The 21,737-nt window shown below is 40.2% G+C and overlaps 1 protein-coding gene across 1 annotated transcript in view; it reads right to left on the bottom strand.

The window, feature by feature from the left end:
* The window catches only part of LOC109912959 (L3MBTL histone methyl-lysine binding protein 3), a 135,833-nt gene that overhangs the window by 96,834 nt on the left and 17,262 nt on the right, over nucleotides 1-21,737 (bottom strand). Inside the window, exons 2-5 of the mRNA XM_048597043.1 lie at nucleotides 13,531-13,678; nucleotides 12,953-13,064; nucleotides 11,288-11,444; nucleotides 4,030-4,177 (exon numbers count right to left, since the gene is read on the bottom strand). Of these exons, the coding sequence (XP_048453000.1) occupies nucleotides 4,030-4,177; nucleotides 11,288-11,444; nucleotides 12,953-13,064; nucleotides 13,531-13,647 (534 nt within the window). The 5' untranslated portion in view covers nucleotides 13,648-13,678. The remainder of the gene's footprint in view (nucleotides 1-4,029; nucleotides 4,178-11,287; nucleotides 11,445-12,952; nucleotides 13,065-13,530; nucleotides 13,679-21,737) is intronic.

The following is a 21,737-nucleotide window of genomic DNA, read 5'->3' as shown; positions in this document are numbered from 1 at the left end:
GAGAAAAGATGCAACAGCCGCCCACACACCACCTCCCTCACCTCCACCACCTCCACCCAGGGCCCGAAACAGTCGTTCCAGGTGAGACAGAGCTTTACTTGCATCTCCTCCAACCTAGTCGACTGCATCTGGTGCTCCCGATGTGGTCTTCACAATGTCACTGAGACCAAACGTAGACTAAGTGACGGTTTCACCGAACATCTTCACCTGGCCCAAAACGGCTAACCTAATCCCCTGTCATCACCCATCAACTTCATCCCCCACAACGACACCACCACCCTCCCCCTCCGACATGTCTGTCCTTGGCCTCCTCCAGTGTGGCAGTGAATCAGAACGCAAATTTGAGAATCACCATCTTATCTTCCAGCTCCCTACAGCCTGGAGGACTTAACATTGAGTTCTCTAATTTCAAATAACCTTCCCACCCACCTCCCGGCTCCCTTTCCAGCCCCCAACCAAATTCATCCCTCCTATCAACTGACCAGGTTGTACCTAATACTGGTGTCCACCTATCACCACCCTCCCCTCCCCCCCCCCCCCCCCCCTCTTTATCTGCAGCTCCCCCTACCCCTATATCCAGTCCTGAAGAAGGGTAATACCTGAAACGGTGATTTCTCCTCCTCTAGATGCTGTCTGGCTTGCTGTGCATTTCCTGCTTTATGTTTGCCTTTCTTGGATTGCAGCATCTGCAGTTTTTTTGCCCTAACCACAATATGTAACATCTTAAGAGACACTGACAGTTCCTTGAACCACGGTTCTTGCTGCATCTCAAGCACACTCTCCCCAGCCACCTACTCACTCTTCTTAAAGTTCACTTGATCCAGAATAGTATTCCATTCTTTTGTCTGACTCCATGCAGAAAGCCAAAAATCTTATTCTCTTCGAGACATGAAGGATTGCAAGCTGCAAGAACTCATCGGTACCAACACCCTTAGATCTTTCTTCTCATTATGGTCATTTGACCCCATCTCTTCTTTCAATTACATCAACATGCACTATATTCATCACACTTTCCAAATTGCTCCTCTCTTAACCAGAGAGGATATATCCTTAAAGTCCACAGCTTCATTTCCTATGCCACCACTTCAAATAATTTTGAGGATTATGCTGAGCTTTTGTTTTGTCATCCTTGCTTGCGTGTATTTTTTGGCCAGAATTTTACCACTCCAGTGCCTTCAAGGTAGACTCTTTTTACCCATTACTATTATTTTCTCATATCTAGACATCTCACTTTGTCTTCTTACCTTCATCTAATCTTCTCACCAAGAACTGCCAGCATGGCATTGGCCAATTTAATTTCTCTACTTCTGGTCTATTGCCCTCTGAACTGGTTAACACTCCATTTTTTCAGTCCAAACAAAACAAAGATAGTGTTGCTTTCTGTTAAACCAAACTCTAGCGAATGATAACTCTGCAACATATTCCTCCAGCTCTCAAGGACTGTGATGCCATTAATCGGGCATCAAGCTATTGTCTTCAGTCATTGATGGTTTCCACTGAAGTTCTTCCCTCCATGGCTGTAACCACATATTTAAAGCCTGATTTAAATCAAGTATTTGATAGCCCATCTTGGTAACTGGGAATGATATTTTTACTTTTTGTGATCGATAGAGTAGGGGAAGTAGGGAGACTCTGCATTCCTCCAGCCTCAGCTGTAACAATATTATGGTCTAGCATGCATCCTTTAGCTACCAAAAATTTCACAGTGCAAAATTCAACTGATTAAACTGAGCAGGAGATTAAATGTCCAATCTTCAAATCAACTGTTCCACAGAAGTTCATAAAACTGGAACTATTTTATGACAATGCAAGTTCTTCTGCACAGATTTCATCCAAAATTTAACTGCTCCTTATAGTTACAATTATTTACACAGTATTTAATGTTTCTAATCTATCTGTATTGTAATCATTTGGCAGCTTGAAATAGTTTCTACTTTGGGGATCAATAAAATTTATAATTAGCCCATGATCTCAACTCTCATTGATATCCAGCAACTTCCATTGCAGGAATTTAACTCACATTATCACCTCAGTTTACAAAAGCAATATGTTATGCCTCACTCAGTCAGCATGTCAACAATGAAACTCACTATATCCACAGTTATCACAAAAAAAATTAAAAATTTTTAATTCACCTGTCTATTAGACCTAGGTTACCAACAAGAACAATTATTTATAATGAATAAGCAAGCTCCAGCGACAAGTAAGTAATTATAAACTATCGATATATGACTCTACTAGTTAAAACTCTAACATCCTTGTAAACCTCCTTCTACACACATTCACACAAACAGACCTATGTATACAGGAAATCAAATGTGGGTGTAATGGGTGTAATGAGACTTGGGAGGCAGTTCATGTCCCTGGCTTCACCGAGATTGTTATGTGGTTTGACAGGATGTGCTGCTTTTTGACTCTACATCTCCAGATCCTTCCACTTGCTGAAGGTAATGTGTGGTTCATTCAAATTTGTAAGTCTATGTCTCACTGGTTAAGAGATTCAACTTACAGCAAATGCTGGGGAACAAAACTAGCTCTCTTTGAGGTTAATGTGCTTTCCTCTGCAAAGAAAAGAAACAGCTATCCTCCATGCAGAGATTTAATGGCTTCTCACTATCTTGTTCTAACCGCATCCCCAGCTGTTACATTAACTGGAAGCCAAATCATAGTTGCTAGCGGGCAAAAGGTCTTTAGAGTAGTGACCAGTTGTCAATGATAAAGACCAGTTAGCTACTTGTTGCAAACTCCATTCATACACGCCCATTAGCTAGAACTTGTCTGCAAACCATCTCCTAATAAAGAAAAAAGAAACATAGAAGATAGGAGCAGAGGGAGGCCATCCAGCCCTTCAAGCCTGCTCCACCATTCTTTACAATCATGGCTGATCATCAATAGCCTCATCCTGCTTTCTCCCCATAACCTTTGATCCCATTCACCACAAGTGCCATATCTCGTCGCCTATTGAATACATTCAATGTTTTGGCATCAACTACTTCCTGTGGTGATGAATTCCACAAGCTCACCACTCTTTGGGTGAAGAAATGTCTCCTCATCTCCGTCCTAAATCGTCTACCCCAAAAATCATTTCGGAGGACTCAATCATAGAATCCCTACAGTATGGAAGCAGGTCACTGGGCTTATCCAGTCCACAATGGCCATCCAAAGAGCATCCCACCCAGACCCCCGCTCCCCCACCCTATAACATTGCATTTCCCATTAACCCACCTAGCCTGTACATCCCTGGACAGTATGGGCAACTTAGCATGGCCAATCCACCAAACCTGCACATCTTTGGACAGTGGGAGGAAACCGGAGCACCCAGAGGAAACCCATGCAGACACAGGGAGAACATGCAAACTCCACACAGACAGGTGCCCAAGAGAGGAATCGAACCCGGGTCCCTGGCACGGTGGAGCAGTAGTGCTAACCACATGGCTGAACATCAGTTTCTACTTGAATACAGAGCAGTGTAAACAGCACTTACAACAAGTATCAGGTGACTTGATTTTGGAAAATGCAGTATCCATCAACAATCTTTGGTTTTTAAAAAAAATTTTCACATTTCAGTCCACAACCAAAAATATATAAATATACAAAAGACATGGTCTTTAGAGGTAGCATTTATCCATCTGCAATTGACAGTGGTCATTTCCACAATATTACTTGAAAATCTAGTTTTTTTTTTAATGAATTGTTCCAGTGAGGGTTTGACTGGATTTCAGATAAGTAGAAATGAAATTCATAGCTTGAGGAAAATTTATTTAAACATTTGCTGACTTGCAAGACCCTACATCTCCATATCGCTCCCCAGCTCCCACAGTTTACTGAGCATCTTCATGAAAATTTGATGTTGTATTCTTGTCTATGATGAATGAGCAAAATATTTTAAAGAGTCAATATCCTGAGAAATATTTAATAATTTAGTCTGCTTGCAGCACGCATTCCTGGAACACCCTTCTGATTGGTTTCTGCATAAGGTAAAGTGTAAAAAGATTATTCTCTGAAGCAGAAAGGAAAAAAAAAACATACAATGTCATCTTCTTCTTCCTTTAGCATCTCTCCATTTTCTTTAATGTCTCCTCTTGTAGCAGAGACTGGTTTTTGTCTCTTTTTCCGATTGCCTCTAGCAACTTCTTCATTGTTGCATGTTGATGGTTCCTTTCTCAGAACAGATATCCTGAAGTAAAATAAGAATAAACGAAATCAGTAGTAAGTGAATAAGCTGAATAAAATTGCTTTCTCCCTGAATTTTAAATGATTCAGATAAATTGGAAGACTGTTAAGTGTACTGGGTGGGGTAGACTCCAGAATTCCTGCCTCCAATCCAGTGTCTGGCTGTCTTTGCTGGTGTCAGGTAAGCATGTTACACACATCATTCCCATGCTTGTTGCAACCACTGTATAAACATGTAGTCCAAACACCTCTTATAGGAAAATATAGGCCTCATAGGCCTCTCAGCAGAGTACTGAACCGTAGGGATTTAGTCCCAATTGGAAAACCGAGGGAAAAAAAATACACTTGCTCCTGAAATTCTTTTAAACAGATAAACAGAATTCATTGTTTCAGTTTCCACGGTTACAGACTATATAATAAGGTGGATAGGTTCATACTGCAGATTGATCCTGCAAAGGTAAGTTGATCACTGCATTCACCAGCATTATCTAAATGTTGAAATGCGTTAGAGTAATTTTGCTCATTGTGAAAAACGCACTTATGCATTTAAGATTTATTAAAACACTGCTTGGGAACACGAATGTCATGACCTGAATGTTGCCCAGTAAGTGACACCCACCTCCCATAAGTGAATTTAAAAAAAAGTGATTTAAATCTCCACCCCTTTCAAAGTGAAAAGATATCCTTTGGCAGCTTTCAGTTAGAGAAAAAAAAACCTGTTGCTGTAATCCCCTAACTGACAGGAACAACAGAAAGCAAGAAAAGAAATATGTGCATTTATCGAACTCATTCTGTTGCCTGAGAGAGTACATCAATAGCAATCACTGTCCACCAGTGTGCAGACATTGTCTTGCTTTGCATTCTATAGTGCTTGTATTTACATAATACTTTCAACTAAAAGTCTTTCGAGATGACACAAAAAAACATCTCCAGGAAATGGATGTCAAGCCAGGAAAAATACGGTAATGAAACTTTTTTCTAAATAAATAGGTTTTTCAGTAAGTTTTAACTGTAAAAGGGGAATCAAATAGCTGAGACAATACTGAGACAAGCAGAGAAAAAGGCCAAAGTCAGAAAAGGGATGTGTGACAGGATTTTAAAATTTCATGGAACCAAGAGTTAAGGACTGAACAAGGACAAAGGCAAAAGTTCAACAGGACTTCATGGGAGGAAGAAATTGCCTACTCCTGCTCTTAACTTCCGTGCTTCTACTTCAGGTAACAATCTAGTACACTTAATCTGAACTGCCTGTGAGACGCTTACATCCTTCCTTAAATAGGGAGACCAAGCCTGCACATAGTATGGTACATGTGAACTCACCAATCCATTGTATAGCTGAAGTATAACGTCCTTAATGTCCAATTTCTCTCGTTATAAACGATAGCATACCATTAATCTTCATGATTACATGCCCTAATTGCATACTAACATTTAGTCACTCATACAATAGAACACATAGATCCCTCTGCATTTGGCAATTCTGCTGTTATCCTCCAATTAAGTAATGCTCTGCGCTTTAATCATTTGTCCTACCAGAGCAAAAATTTCACTAGCTGTCACAGAACTAATACCTGGTTAGCCAATTTTACATTTTCAGTGGTGTCCTGCACGGCATGTTAGAGAGGGGAATAAGAGTTACAGTAGCCCTCTCACTTTCATAAGTCCTTTAGCAGGAAGGGCCAAGTTTGGTCACAACCAGCAAGGAAACGTAGGCACTGAAATATTCTAAACTGCAGATCCATTCAGTTGCATTATGGTCTCAAGCCATCAGAAGAGAGCAAAATATCACAGAGTTGCTCTGAAACTGACTGCCTCCACTTTTGAACAAAGCAGACTCATCTTCATCCTTTTCTTCACACCAAAGATCTGTCTTGTAGCAACACATCAGCTGAGTGAACAAATCTCAGTCATTCATGTGGACCAGTCCCCATGCGAATGTAGCATCAATGACAAACAAACTGGAGAATGAATGAGAGAATTCAACGTTTGAATAACAAAGAGGACATAAATATCGTTTGTTGTGCGGTGAAACCGAAGACAAAGTGAAATTTCAATGAGGGTACAAAATTGAAAAGGTACAGACCTTTGACCAGAAAACAGCATTAGTTTCATAATGAGTGCAAACTCTCTTGGTGTGCACTAAGCACGAATTAAGACAAGGCCAAGGTAAACAGGAAAACTGTGTACAACAACTGTAAAATTAAAACATTTCAAAATAGAACAACATTAGTGACCACTAAACATTAGTAAAGAAATATCCAAAAACAAACAAGTCTGATTCAAATGCGAGTAAGTGCAGTATCAAACTGCATGTAAGGACTGCAAGAAAGGAAAACATTCTACATGAAAGAGGAATAATGCACACCAAATCTTTATACAGAACAAAAAAAAGTCAACTATAATGCCATTATGTTAAAGCAGCCCTCAACAGTACCCACAAGCAAATGAAGTGAACTGAACAAACAGCCACTTTTTGAGGCACTCGGCAAGAAATACCCTTGACACCAAGATGAACATTTTTTTTTCAAACAGTCTACTACTGCATTCATTCGTCTTTGAGACCAGGAAGGTTGGATGTAGATAACTCCTGATTCACACTGAGATACTCCTCAAATTCTCTTCTTTTCATTTGTGGGATGAGTCTGTCACAGGCTGAAACAGGATTTATTGCCCATCCTGAATTACCTTTGACACATTAGTGGTGAAATGCCTTTTTGAACTGCAATAGTCCTTAGGTTATAGGTACACCCACAGCGCTGTTAGGATAGAAGGAAATTTCAATATACTGATCTATTGACAATGAAGGAACATTGATATGGTACAAAATCAGAATGGTATGTGGCTTGGGGAGGAACTGGTGGGTGGTGACATTCCCACATGTCCACTGCCCTTGTTCTTCTAGGTTGTAGAGCCCATGAATGTTGGAATTGCACTCACTGGGCAATTGGAGGCGGGAATTCTATTAAACCCCCTAACTGGTGTCTTGTAGATGATGGAGGGGGCTTTGGGGAGACTTTGGTGAATAACTTATTGCAGAATTCCTAGCCTTTGATCGGTTCTTCGAGCCATGGTATTTATAGATTCTGGTCAATGGTAACTATCAGGGTACTGATAATGAGGAGTTGTAATGATAATAGCATTGAATTCAAGGGACAATAGTTACATTCTGTTGTTGGAAATGACCATTACCTTGCATTTGTGTGATGCAAATGTTACTTGCTATTTATCAGTCCATACTTGGATGTTGCCAGGTCATACTGCATTTGAACATGGACTGCCTCAGTATCCGAGGAGTGGTGAATCATGCTAAACATTACGCAGTCATCAGCAAACACCTCCACTTCTGATCTTAGGTTGGGCCTACCCTGAAGAACTCTTGCAATGATGTCCTGAGACTGGAATGACTGACTTTTAACAATCACAACTGTCTTCCTTCGTGCATTCAGTGGATGCTAAACTCAGTCAAATGCTGCCTTGTTATCAAGGGCAGTCACTCTCACCTCACCTCTAATGTTTAGCTCTTTTGTCCATGTATGAAACAAAGCGCTAATGGGGTCAGCAGCTCTTTGGTCACGATGAAAACTGAGCATCAGTGAATTGGGGTGTTTACTCCTTTGCAAATGCTGCTTTATTGCACTGTCGATGACTTCTTCCATCAGTAGGCTGATGATCAAGAATAGGCTTAGTGTAGTATTTGACTGGATGGATTGTCCTGCTTTTTGTGGACTAAACATACTTGGGCAATCGTCCACTTTACTGGGTAGATGCCAGTGCTGTAGTTATTCAGAACAGCTTAGTTATCTGCATAGCTAATCCCGGATTTTCAAGTTTCCAATTCCATTTCCAGCCTTTCTGGATCAGTGATAGGGACACTGCCATACACAAGAGCCCTTTGACAGGTACCCAATACAAACAAAAAGAAAGTTGGCAATTTAGATTTTATTATAAAGGCTGTATTTAACCATATTGTAGTTCAATTGAAAGGTTACTCTCCCAAAGCATTACAACTTTATTTTGTTCACTTGTGGGTTGTGGGTGCCGCTGGCTCAGCCAGCATTTGATGCCATTTTTAGTTGCCCTCGAGAAGTTTGTGTGGGCTGCCTCTTGAATCTCTGTTGTCCATGTGTTGTAGGTAGACCCACAATGCCCTTAAAGGAGGGAATTCCAGGATTTTAACCCAGCGACATTGAAGGAACAGTGATTTTCTTCCAATTCAGGATGGTGAGGGGTTTGGACAGGACCTTGTAGTTACTGGCATTCTCATGTACCTGCTGCCCTTGTCCTTTGAGATGGGTGTGGTCATCAGTTAGGAAAGGTGTTGCCTAAAATCGTCTTGGCAATTTTCTACAACCAACATGTGGATAGTACACACTGCTGCTGCTGAGCTTTGGTGGTGGAGTGACTGAATGTTTATTGATGGGGTACCAATCAAGTGAGCTCTTTTGTCCTTGATGGTGTCAAGCTTCTTGAGCATTGCTGTTACTGGACCCATGCAGGCCACTCATCATAGTCCTGACTTTTGCCTTCCAGATGGTGGACAGATTCTAGGGAGTTAAGAGGAGAGTTACTCTCTGCAGTATTCCTAAGTTCTGACCTGCCCTTGTTTCTTCACATATGCTGCTAGATTTATTGATAATTCCTAGGCTTTTTTGTTTATTTTAAACTTTATCTTGGCTGGCCATGTTTTTCAGACAAACTTCACAGTTAAAGGAAAGTGAGGTCTGTGAAATCGTTGCACTACCTGTTGGGAATCTGTTAGGCAACAAATCTAACGAATTTGAGTCCTTCATCTCTTCAGGCCTCTTTTTCTGCTGAAGCAGCATCAAGACAGACTATTCACAGCTTCATTTTGTTCTGACTTCTCTAGTACCCCAGAGAGCAAAGGCAGTGAGTTAATCTGGCTTTGTATAACTGAGTAACACCAGAACCTGTTTAGGTACTGGAGCCTAATACAGTGATTACATTGACACTAATCTGAAATATCAAGATATGGTCTATATAAATGTAAAAGCCCTTTGCAAATTCAGCAAAGAATTTACATCTTCCATCTCTTCTGTGACAGGCTGTTCAAGGTTTACTGAATATGCCAAAGAGAAACACACAAAGTCAGAATGGAATTTAAGGGTAGTGGAAGACTGAATCTGTGCTAATTGTACAAAGTTGTTATCCATGAACATTCTTATTGAATTCTATAATCCCTAGAGTGTGGAAACAGGCCATTTGGCTCAACAAGTTCACACTGATCCTCCGAAAAGCATCCCACCCAGATTCATTCCTGTCCCTGTAACCCTGCATTTCCTACAGCCAATCCACCTAACTTGCACATCTTTGGACTGTGAGAGAAACCAGAGCACCCAGAGGAAACCCACACAGACGTGGGGAAAACGTGCAATCTCCACACAGACAGTCACCCGAGGGTGGAATCAAACCCTGGTCCCTGGTGCTGTGAGGTACCAGTGCTAATCACTGAGCCACTGCGCTGCCCTCTAGATAATAGCTTGCACTCAACTTACTGTGGCATAACCTGCTGACTTTGGCTTCTACCATAGTCAATCCTCAGTCCAGGAGTTGAATATCCTATTTATGGAGGAGTTTGGGGTGGCAGGAGAAGAGTTCTCTGAATAGGGATCCCCATATACATTCACAACTGCTATTTTCTTTCCCTCCTTGACAAAGTGCATCACCTTGCAACGCAAAGACAACAGTAAAGGTAAGTGCGGCATACAGTTCATCACTGGGTGTATGACAGCAATAGAAACGGAGGGTGTCTGCAGGTAACTGCTTGATCTAGCATCTTTGAAAATGGTTCTTTTAATCAATTACTGTGAGATTAAAGAGCTTTGTATGTATATAAGCTATAAATGATAGAAGTGGTGTAAAGCCCATTTTTGGCTGAAGTGTCAGTTGCACAATTGAAGTTTTAAGGTGGTTTGTTGGTGCCAAGAAAGAAGTCTACAGTGTATTAAATAACATATTTAGTCAGCTCTGGATATATGTTATTGAAACATCTTTCTGCACTGTTCACAGGCACTGGGAGTTACAGAGATGACACTCACTGCCACTGTTACCTCTTAGCAAATTCTTTCCATTACAATTCAATCCGACTGACTTTCCTGGTCCCCAAGATCCAGTCTTATCTGGTCATTTTAAATAGTAGTTGTGCAAGACTCTAGCTAAAACTTTACAGGCAAATCTTCCTAGAAACCTAGGTTTCTCCTAGTCCCCTCCTTGGTGGATAACATGTTGAAAAATGGAAATTTTCTTGAAACACACTATTTACTTAAAGAAAGAGATAATCAGTCTAACAATTGCACCGAACATCCAAGTCTCATTTTGAAAAATGATGTAAGATCTACCCTTTTTAAGAGTGTACTGTCAGAGTTTCCTTGGGCCCCTACTGATGCTGCTAATCATTTGACACGGACTTTATATTTCAGAATAAGCAAATTATCCTCATGAGAAATTTGGGTGCAGAGTCCCAAGTGGCAACATTGGCATAGAAAGCAATGTAAATTCAATCTAAGTAGGATCAAGAAATTTCAGGCCAATGGCTTTTGATGAATTTTCAATAATGAGGCACTCAAATGTATATCAGTACGCTGATGGTGGTGATCCAATGTTTTTGCTGAAGTTCATTACTAATACTTCATCCTTGCAACCTACATCCTCATTGCGAAATTCAACAGGCATTGGCATTCATGACTTCACCAAAAATGCTGAGTGCAGTTGGATAATGTTGCATTTAAATCCAAGAGTTTTTCTATTAATTATCTTTCCATTCAGTGTTTACTCCCAGACCTTACTTTTCCTCCAAAAAGGTATTATCTCAGATAAAGATAACACAGTATGGAGCTGGAGGAACACAGCAGGCCAGGCAGCATCAGAGGAGCAGGAAAGTTGACTTCAGGACCCTGCTTCAGAAAATCTCAGACAAATCCTTAATTAAATATTAAATTCAGCTGTAATACGTTTGCTAACCCAATAGTCTCTCCAGCTCTTCTGAGTATTTTTCAGTTTCCCACAGTCCACACCTTTACGTCCAGTGCATCATTCTAAAAAGCAGTATCCTCGTTGTTGCACTAGCAAACCACATCAAAAAATGCTTAGCACTTACTTTTCTCTTGCCTGTTGCATACATGTTTCACTGCAAAATTTACTCCTGTGACCAAACTCCTCAGTTGTCCCATAATGACCGCAATTTTCACAGCAAAGGATTCCATCCATACTGGGTGGCTCCTCTGGGTATGTTGGGATGGGATTTCTAGACAGGGCTAAACAGCAAATATACACAGTATATTAATTTTGGAGACACACCACATTGTTACAATAGTACACTAAAAATTCTACAAACTAACATATGCAGGATTTAATTACAGGCATTATTTACTTCTAAAAATTGACTTTTGTTTTGCAAAACTAAAATCAATATATCTGGATTTTAAGATAGTTACATATGAGTAAATGCATGCTTACCTTTCTAACCATACAGATCTGGCAAATGTCAGATTCAATTCCAGAAAAGGACAGTTCAATTAAATGTCATTCATTAGATGTTGTCCATCGATGAGCACTATTGTATATTCATTGTATGTCCCTAAATGCCTTTGAGATGGTGACGGTAAGTTGCCTTTGTACTTGACCTCCTCAGTCATTTCAGGGGATGTTAAAATTATTGTTTGTTTGAATATACACAGAGCAGACTGATAACAGTATTCCCAACGGCTCTTTTGCATATGTTAATCTGTATTTTTCATTCAATATGCCTCCTTCCCTGGACACTTTTGTCTAGCAAGGAGGCAAGAATGGAGTCAAGAATGGCAAAATCTTATAATTTTTGCAGTGATTTCAAATTTGCAAAATTCCCACCCTCTTTAAGCATGTGGGTCTTTTTCTAAGTTGGAAAGGCACTGGATCACAATCCCACACACTTCTCTTCCAAGTTTGAGGTCACCACTGACAGCCCAAAAGAAAACTTGAATTTACTCTCCAGCTATTTTTGTGCACTATTGTGGGTTCTGAAAGCCCTTAGAAAACCTGCCTCATTGGCAAGTTAATGACCATTGGCGAAATCCTCTCAGGAGCCAAGAGCCTTCTGACAGGCAAGTTGTTAGAAGTTTTGCTAACTTCAAAAGTCAATATTAGATGCTGTATTGTAACTCAGATGTTTTAACTGAAGTGATTCATCATAGCCTCTGTCCTGAAAAGCTAATGTGACCACTACATTGACCACCATTGCTTAAAACATTGTGATGCATCACAACCCTACTGGATAGGTGCTCCTGTGCATTCAAATCTAAATGATACATTGTTTAGGACTGATAGCATAATAATCTGAAATGATATAGATGTCAGAGCCCTTTTAAATTGAAGAAAAAAAAATTCAACTGTTTCCATTAGAGAGACAAACCTGCCACCTGCTCCTAGACAGTTGTGATAGGACATTTGATATAGTTTAAGTGGGCGGAGAGAAACGGGTTGTAGTTCCTACAGATGGTCCTCAAGTTGCAAACAGGGAGTCCACTCATAAGTCAATTTGTATGCAAGTCGGAACACGATGCTGGACAATATAAAGCAGCCCCTTTGCAAGTACAGGAAGTGTTTGTACGTCAAATATTGAAAATTAACCCCGGTATGGGATTGCATTCATAAGTACAAACTTTTGTACTGCAGAAATCCACCCACATATTATTATCAGTTTAGAAAAACAGAAATATTTTCAAATGTGATCCATGTATGCCCAACAAAATAACTATGGGAGTCATCCCATAGTTCTACTGACCTTCTTGCGCTGTGGGCACATTCCATGTTGTTGTTGCAGTCGCCTTCTTTATCTTTTCTACTTCTGTTTCATCTGTGATGATCTCTAAAGCATCAAACTCATTTACCCTGAACTGAATACAACAAAAACCTTAAGAATGAGATTATTCCGTACTGTTTATACCATTCACAAAATGTGTTATTTTGAATTCAGAAAAATAAATATGCTGTGCTTCGCGAAATTAACGCATCTGTGACAACTAACAATAGCACACAACAGCAGTAGATATAAATGAAGTAAGAAAATTACAAGTCAGAGGCTCACATAATCTATCTACAGAATATAATTACACGAGTTGCATTGTTGTGTGACCCTGCTCTATAGAAAATCGCCTTTGAAAACTGTGTTAAAGGGAAACAGCTATAGAAAATCACTATACCTATACAGGAGAAAGTTTGCATTATACAAACAGTGTCCACTATTCATCAATCACATTACAGCCAATTTGCTTTAAGGAAACACGCGTTATAGCAGAACTACCTGTACACATTTTATAGTAAACATAAACTAAAATTTGATGTTAATTGTTCGAACACGACCTTTAAATTGCTCCCTGGAAGAGTTGCTATTCCATCCTTCCAGTCCATTGCACTGAAAACATCAAAGTCCTGGTTATCAGCAGCAGAGCCACAGTCACTCACAATGCTTTTCTCCATTGCTGAACTTATTGTGAACACAGCAAGGAACCTATGGAAGAAAAAGAATAGCTTTGGATGACATCCAATTATGATGTAGAGCAGAAATTATATGCCCAGATAGAGCATTTCAACAAAATTTTACTTCACCGATTCTGATAATTTATCACATCCTTCAGCCTCAAATCTAGCTACTTTAGGAATTAGAGCAGAATAATTCAGACAGCGGAGAATCCAGATCTTCCCAGGGTGAAGCCGAAGAGATTTAAATCTCCAGTCCCAACTAGTCAGTCAATCTTCTGACTGAAGTAGATGGATTGCATGAGCTAATGTGGTTAATTTTGGGTAGGAGAAGGCCACTGTCAGAAATTCAAAGGAGTAGCTCCTGGAATTCATGCAAATGATTGGGAAGGAAGTCTGGCAGTTTCTTCTGATAGCAAGCTGACCTGGCAATGAAACCATACAGGATAATTCAAAGCTTTCACTTCAGCAGTTCAAGACTAAAAAGAGGGAAGCAAGCAAGCAGTAGGCTTGATGTGAATTTCTTTAGGTTGAATCCCATTGTTTTAGAAATAGTAGGAGGGCTTATGATCCTGATGGTGCAATATGTATGTTCTGAGAATGGTAGAGTGCGAATCTAGAGAGCACTGCATACACAAGTGTCTGTGCATGGTCACAAGTAACTCCTTCATGTTCAGCCCTATTTTGTGATCCATAAAGGCATAGTAATATGGGTACTATTCACTGGCCAAGAGTTCCATTTACGATTCCCTGAATGAAAGCAAATTTTACAACGTGATAGTGATCTACAGTAGTTACATTTCTTTATGATGAATCAGCAAAGTTGATTGACTCCAATAGAGAACAGTGCTACATTAACCCTCTATGTAGATATACTTGTAGAGGCAGGAATGTAGATATGGGCAATTCTTTGTGAACATTTGGAAGGTTTGCAAAATGTAGAAATTAATGAAGTGGTTTGAACTGATTGGTCTGTGACAACAGACACAGCCTCTACAACCGAAACCGCTTTCTTCAGACATATTGAAGTACCAGCAATTCACTTCATAGACACAGCTTTGAACATAATTGTGGTACAACATTGTCTGCTGGTAACTCTGCTTGCCCAACTTTTCCCTCCCTGAAACGCAAGTACAGTAGCATTGTTATGCAAAACTCTCAATAGGTGATTACAAATACAAACTAAATAATAGCTTCTGACATCTTTGCATGGAGGTAAACGAACGAAAATCAGCTTTTCCAAAATCTCTTACAGCATTACGTTCTCTTGTTCTATTCCAGAGGCAATCAAAGCTCAAAGTTAGGCTGCAGACTCCTTTAACTGTTCGATAATGTTGACCTTATTTTCAAACTAAATTGTAACGACAAACTCAGAACTGCACATTGTTCCCTTGGCAGTTCCTCATCATATTTGCATCTCCAAATACATGTAAATCCTGTCCCTCAGGATTCCTTCCAACAACTCGCCCACCACTGATATCAGGCTCACAGGTCTCTAGTTCCCTGGGCTTTTCCTTACTACCTTTCTTAAATAGCGGCACCACATTAGCAAACCTCCAGTCTTCCGGCACCTCGCCTGTGGCTATCGAGAATACAAATATCTCAGTAAGGGGCCCAGTCATCACTTTCCTAGCTTCCCACGGAGTTCTAGGTAGACCTGATCAGGTCCCATGGATTTTTCTAACTTTATGCGTTTTAAGACATCCAGCAGTACCTCCTCTGTGGTATGGACATTTTTCAAGATGTCACTATTTATTTCCCTATGTTCTCTATTTTCCATATTCTTCTCCACAGTAAACACAGATGCAAAACACTCATTTAGTATCTTCCCCATCTCCTGCGGTTCCACATATAGGTGGCCTTATTGATCTTTAAGGGGCCCTACTCTCTCCCTAGTTAGCCTTTTGTCATGAATGTATTTGTAGAATCCCTTTGGATTCTCCTTAACCCGATTTGCCAAAGCTATCTCATGACCACTTTTTTCCCCTCCTGATTTCCTTCTTAAGTAAACTCCTACTGCCTTAATGCTCTTCTAGGGATTTCTTCGATTTCTGCAGACTATACCTGACATATGCTTCCTTCTTATTCTTGATCAAAATCTCAATTTTCCTAGTCATCCAGCATTCCCTACACCCCAGCAGGAATATACTGTCTCTGGACTCTCGTTATCTCATTTTTGAAGGCTTCCCATTTTCCAGTTGTCCCTTTACCTGCAAACATCCGCATCTGAAAGTTGAGTGGACAGAGAAGCAGCTCACCTCAGTACAACAGGACCTTGATCAGATGGGCAGATGGCTGTGCAGTGCCAGATGGAGTTTAATTTAGATAAATATGAGGTGCTGCGTTTTGGAAAGGCAAATCAGGGCAGAACACATACACTTAACGGTAGGGTCCTGGGGAGTGTTGCTGAACAAAGAGACCTGGAGGTGCAGGTTCATTGTTCCTTGAATGTGCAGTCACAGGTAGACAAGATAGTGAAGAAGGCATTTGGTGTGCTTGCCTTTATTGGTCATTGCATTGAGTATAGGAGTCGGAAGGTCATGTTGTGGCTGTACAGGACATTGGTTAGGCCACTTTTGGAATACTGCATGCAATTCTGGTCTCCCTGCTATAGGAAGGATGTTGTGAAACTTGAAAGGGTTCAGACAAGATTTACAAGGATGTTACTAAGGTTGGAGGGTTTGATCTATAAGGAGAGGCTGAATAAAGTGGGGCTATTTTCTCTACAGCATTGGAAGCTGAGGGGTGCCTTATTGAGGTTTATAAAACCATGAGGGGCATGGATTGGGTAAATAGAAAAGTCTTTTCTTCAGGTTGGGATGAGTCCAAAACTAGAGCGTGTAGGTTTAAGGTGAGAGGAGAAAGATTTAAAAGGGACCTAAGAGGCAATTTTTTCACACAGAGGGTGGTGCATTTATGGAATGAGCTGCCAGAGGAAGTGGTGGAGGCTGGTACAATTACAACACTTAAAAGGCATCTGGATGGGTTTATGAATAGGAAGGGTTTAGAGGGATATGGGCCAAATGCTTGCAAATGGGACTAGATTTATTTAGGATAAGTAGTTGGCATGGACGAGTTGGACCGAAGCGTCTGTTTTCATGCTGTATATCCCCATGACCCCATCTCAGCTATGATGCCCTACTGAAATTGTAATGAGAAATGGAAATTGCTAGAAACACTCAACAAGCGTGGAACAATCAATTACAGTCAGAGTCATACAGCATGGAAACAGACCCTTCGGTCCAACCAGCCTATGCTCATAATCCCAAACTAAACTAGTACCACCTACCTGCTCCTGGCCCATACCCCTCCAAACCTTTCCTATTCATGTACTTATTCAAATGTCTTTGAAACGCTGTAAGCATACACACATCCACCACTTCCTCAGGGAGTTCATTCCACACACAAACCACCCTCTGTGTAAAAAATTTGCCCCTCCTGTGTCTTTTTTAAAATCTCTCTCCTCTCACCTTAAAAAAGTGCCCCCTCCTCTTGAAATCCCTCACCCTAGGGAAAAAAAGAACTACCATTATAAAATAATGAGGGGTATAGATAGAGTTAAATTTCCATCAGGTCACCTCTCAACCTCCTCCTCTCCAGTGAAAAAGTCCTAGCCTATCATTATAACTCAAACCTTCCACACCCAGCAGGATCCTGGTAAATTTCTTCTGAACCCACTTCAGCATGATAATATCCTTCCTATAAGTGGGCTACCAGAACCAGACACAGTATTCCAGAACAGGCCTCACCAATGTCCTGTACAACCTCAGCATGACTTCCCAATCCTATACCCAAAGGACTGAGCAATGAAGGCAAGTGTGCCAAATGCCTTTTTAACAACCCTAACGACAATCTGTGACATAAACGTCAAAGAATTATGTACCTGAGCCCCTAAGTCCCTCTGTTCTCCAACACTACCCAAGACCCTATCCTTATTTGCTGTACCAAAATGCAATACCTTGCATTTATCATGTATGACCCTTTACCCTAATCACTTAAGAAAAGGTTTCAAGTGATTGAGAGTTATAATGTGAAATTAATGTAAATAAATAGAATGGCAAATTCTTCCAGAATCTAGATTCTGCCATCTTCCTTGGGTTAAAAAAAACTCACTCTTCAAGGTCCAGCAGATACTCTGGCTGTTGAGATTCACATATAAATATTTAACACACACACACTACACTTGATTGTGTGCTTGTTTTGTATTAGTGGCTTTGACTTTAAGTAAATTAACACCGGTGACTAAATATAAATATAAGAAAGTACATGCATTAAATATTCATTCATGAATGACTGATAGGAATATCTACCCTACGACAAAGCTGTGATGCAGTTATATAGCATGAGGAAGCCTATCCAAGTGAGAATTCTTCCTTGTGTCAGTCTGGTGATAGATTGACAATAATTAAATCAACCATATGAACAAGTAAGGGGCCACATTTGAGTCCAATTCTGTCCTCAAAGCACGCATGACGGATACATCTAGCAGCGGGTGTCGAAAGTGACCAATCATCATTCGCTGTCTTAGCCAAAAACTTTTATAACCTATTGATGCTGAAGTCAATTGCCCCATCTTGCTACTATTACAGTTAAAAAAAAAGAGCCATCTCAGTTCAGGCAAAGAATGATATTCAAATGTTGTTGACTTGTATTTCAAAGCTACTCACTTCCACAGCTAGTAAAGACAGCAAGCCAACTATTAACTAATTACACACCAATTTGTTTCAAAGTATTATACTTGCTAATACCAATGTTATCTGATATGTTAGAAAATACAACAACCAGTCATTGTCAGGTTCATTCTTAAGCATAAATGAAATATGCTTTTAAATACTGACTGCACCTGACTCAGAAGCCAGAGACTCAGATTAATGTTTTGAAGTTTGGGTTAAAATCCAGGAACTCTCTTCCTAACAGCATCATGGGTGTGTCTATCCCTCATGAGTGTCACAGAAGGCAGCTCACCACCTTCTCAAAAGACAATAAAGGATTGGGCAATAAGTGCTGTTCTTCCCAGCAATGCCCACATCCTGTGAATGAATGTAAAAAGAATGCGTCTAATCCCACAACAGAAACTAGTGGAATTTAACTTTTAATTAATTAATTCAATTTATTGGCTGAATAATGGTGATCATGAAACTATTATCAACTGTCATAATTCAACTATTTAACTACATCCTTTAGGGAAGGAACTCTGTTACCATTGACTGATCTGGCCTATATGTAATTCAGATCTAAACCACACAGTTTACATCTTAGCGCTCTCTGAAAAAGCTGAGAAAGACATTTATTTGTAGCAAACTGCATGAAAAATGTCAATAAAGATAGATAACAGTATCTCAGGAAATCTGCACCCCACCATTTGGGATGGGGAACAAATACAGGTTCTGTGACACTTATCCCATGGAAGAATAAAAAAGAAAACTGTTGTTTTGTTATCGGGTGCAAAGTTAATTTGCATGCAGTAAGGTCTCACAATTAGAAATTCAATGAATAACAGTTAACTACTGGTTGAGGGATTAATCTTGTTGAAAAAGCACAAGTCAAATTCACTGCTCTCGTTTGAAATATTTCCATGGAATGTTCTACACCCACCTGAACAGGTATACAAGGTCTCAATTTGATGTCTCAGCTAAAGGTCTGCACCTCCAAAAATTCAGCACTCTCTCTATATTACTTTGAGGTGCCAACCTGTTTCTGCAGTCCTGTCCAGAGATCGATTTTGATTACCTATACACATCTGAACTCAAAAGCTACTGCTTTGTCAAGTTCATATTTGTAAAAAGCATGATGGGATAATTTCCTGGGTATGTGGCCAAATGTAGTAAATTACCTGAACACGACAAAAATCTAAGGATCAGCCATGTTTACAACACATTACACTGCAATATTATTCCACGACCCAAAGAATATCCTGGAGATTGTGTCAGCTGGGGAACTTTCTGCAATATCACATCATCAGTAGCAACTTTAAGGACAATATAATGGAGACTTTATGCTTCCCAATCACACACCCATCGATGCTTTGAAGAGGAGAATTTTAACACAGAACTTCCAAGATATGTTTAGAACAATTCTGCCACTACTTGCAGAATACTGACACTGAGCAGTAACTGAGCATAATTGGCCACAAGGCTGTTTTGGTCTCTCTGAAGAGTAGTACCAAGCTTCCACAAATGCCTGGCACCTTTTGCTAATGCAAGATTAAGGCAGCCTGATAATGATCCCTCAGAAAAGATTCCTTGCCAAAGCCCAGAAGAACATCCCAGCCAATCATTGAACAACCTCATTTCATGTATTGGACACCTCGTAGGATTAGTAAGTTAGAAGCACAAACAAGGCAGTCGGTTAATACTGAGATCAGGCATGGGGTGAAATAGTTGTACAACAAGCAACTAAAGTTTTTAGTAAACATTTTGCAGACTCTTACTCATCATGGTGAAAGGGAAGACAATCCAAAAACAATTACCAGAACTGAAAGGTGGAGTATGTCACTGGGTCATAATGAAAAATACAAATTAAAATGTATTTTATACTGTGCAAGGTAAGAAGAAAAAAAGAGATAGCAGAACTCTGGACACAGTTCATAACACTGCAAATGTTGTAACTGTAGATTAACGCAGTACATGCCTTCAAGAGGAGATAAGCCAATTAAAGGCTTCATTAGTCAAACTCATCACGATAATCCCAGCACTGATGGAATAGTGCGCCTGGTTTCCAGAATCTTACGTGATCTTACCTTGGGTCTCCACACTACTCTGATTCGTGTGAAAACTGGCATCAATGCACAAAGAAATAACGTGAGAATGAATAATCAGGAAGCATTTTTGGCATTCTACCACAAAAGGAAAAATGAGGAAAGCAACACGTGGATAGTCAAATCTTCGGCAGGTGCTAAAAAGAATGAATTACCTTTGATATCTGCATGTTAAATCTTCAAATGTACAAAAAGTACGTACTTTTGATACCATTGCTTGAGAGTCAGGAAGAGCCCTGGATCCCTCAAGTGAATCTTCTGCCATAACACAGGGTGGTTCGTATGTGGAATGAACTGCCAGAGGAAGTGGTAGATGCAGGTCCAGTTACAACAGTTAAAAGGCATTTAGAAAAGTACATGAATAGCAAAGGTTTGGAGGGATATGGGCCAAATGCAGGCAGGTGGGACTAGGTTTAGTTCGGGAAATTTGGTTGGCATAGATGAGTTGGGCCAAAGGGTCTGTTTCCATGGTGTACGACTCTATAATTATGTACCAATTTGACTAACATTTGGCGTGAGAAAACTGATGGAATTGGAATTGTAACACAACATAACATTACTAAATATTTAAAAACGAAGGAGATATTGAACAAAATCCAAATTCTGGGGAGGTGATTGCCTAGTGGTATTATTGTTGGACTGTTAATCTAGAGACCCAGGTAATGTACTGGGGACCTGGGTTAAAATCCTGCCATGGCAGATGGTGGAATTTGAATTCTTTAAAAATCTGGAATTTGGTTCACTAATGTCCTTTAGGGAAGGAAACTGACATCCTTACCTGGTCTGGCCTACAGGTGACTCCAGACCCACAGCAATGTGGTTGACTCTTAACTGCCCTCTGGGATGGGTAATAAATGCTGGCCTAGCCAGCGATGACCTCATCCAGTGAATGAATGAAAAGAAATTAATTTTAGAGGATCATTTGACATTCATTTAAAGCAAGCAAAAACACCCTCTTGATAGAACTGAGAAGTGAAAATTGACAGTACTACCATTAACAAAGTGAGTTTACATCGCATCCCTAGTTGCAGCAAGAAGATGCTGATAATTCTTCTCCTTAAACCATTAAAGCATTCACTTCAAGGGTAATTGCATGATATTGTTAGGTGCGGATCCAGGATAGGAATACAGCAATGATAAAGTAATATCAAGACATGTCCAGGTTTAGACAGTGGTAGTAGGAACTGCAGTTGCTGGAGAATCTGAGATAACAAGGTGTAGAACTGGATGAACACAGCAGGCCAAGCAGCGTCAGAGGAGCAAGAAATGAAGAAGGGTCTAGGCCTGAAACGTCAGCATTCCTGCTCCTCTGACGCTGCTTGGCCTGCTGTGT

This window comes from Rhincodon typus, chromosome 5 (genome assembly GCF_021869965.1).
Source record: "Rhincodon typus isolate 14 chromosome 5, sRhiTyp1.1, whole genome shotgun sequence".
NCBI classification, from domain to species: Eukaryota; Metazoa; Chordata; class Chondrichthyes; order Orectolobiformes; family Rhincodontidae; genus Rhincodon; species Rhincodon typus.
This window is presented reverse-complemented; position numbering and strand designations above follow the sequence as displayed.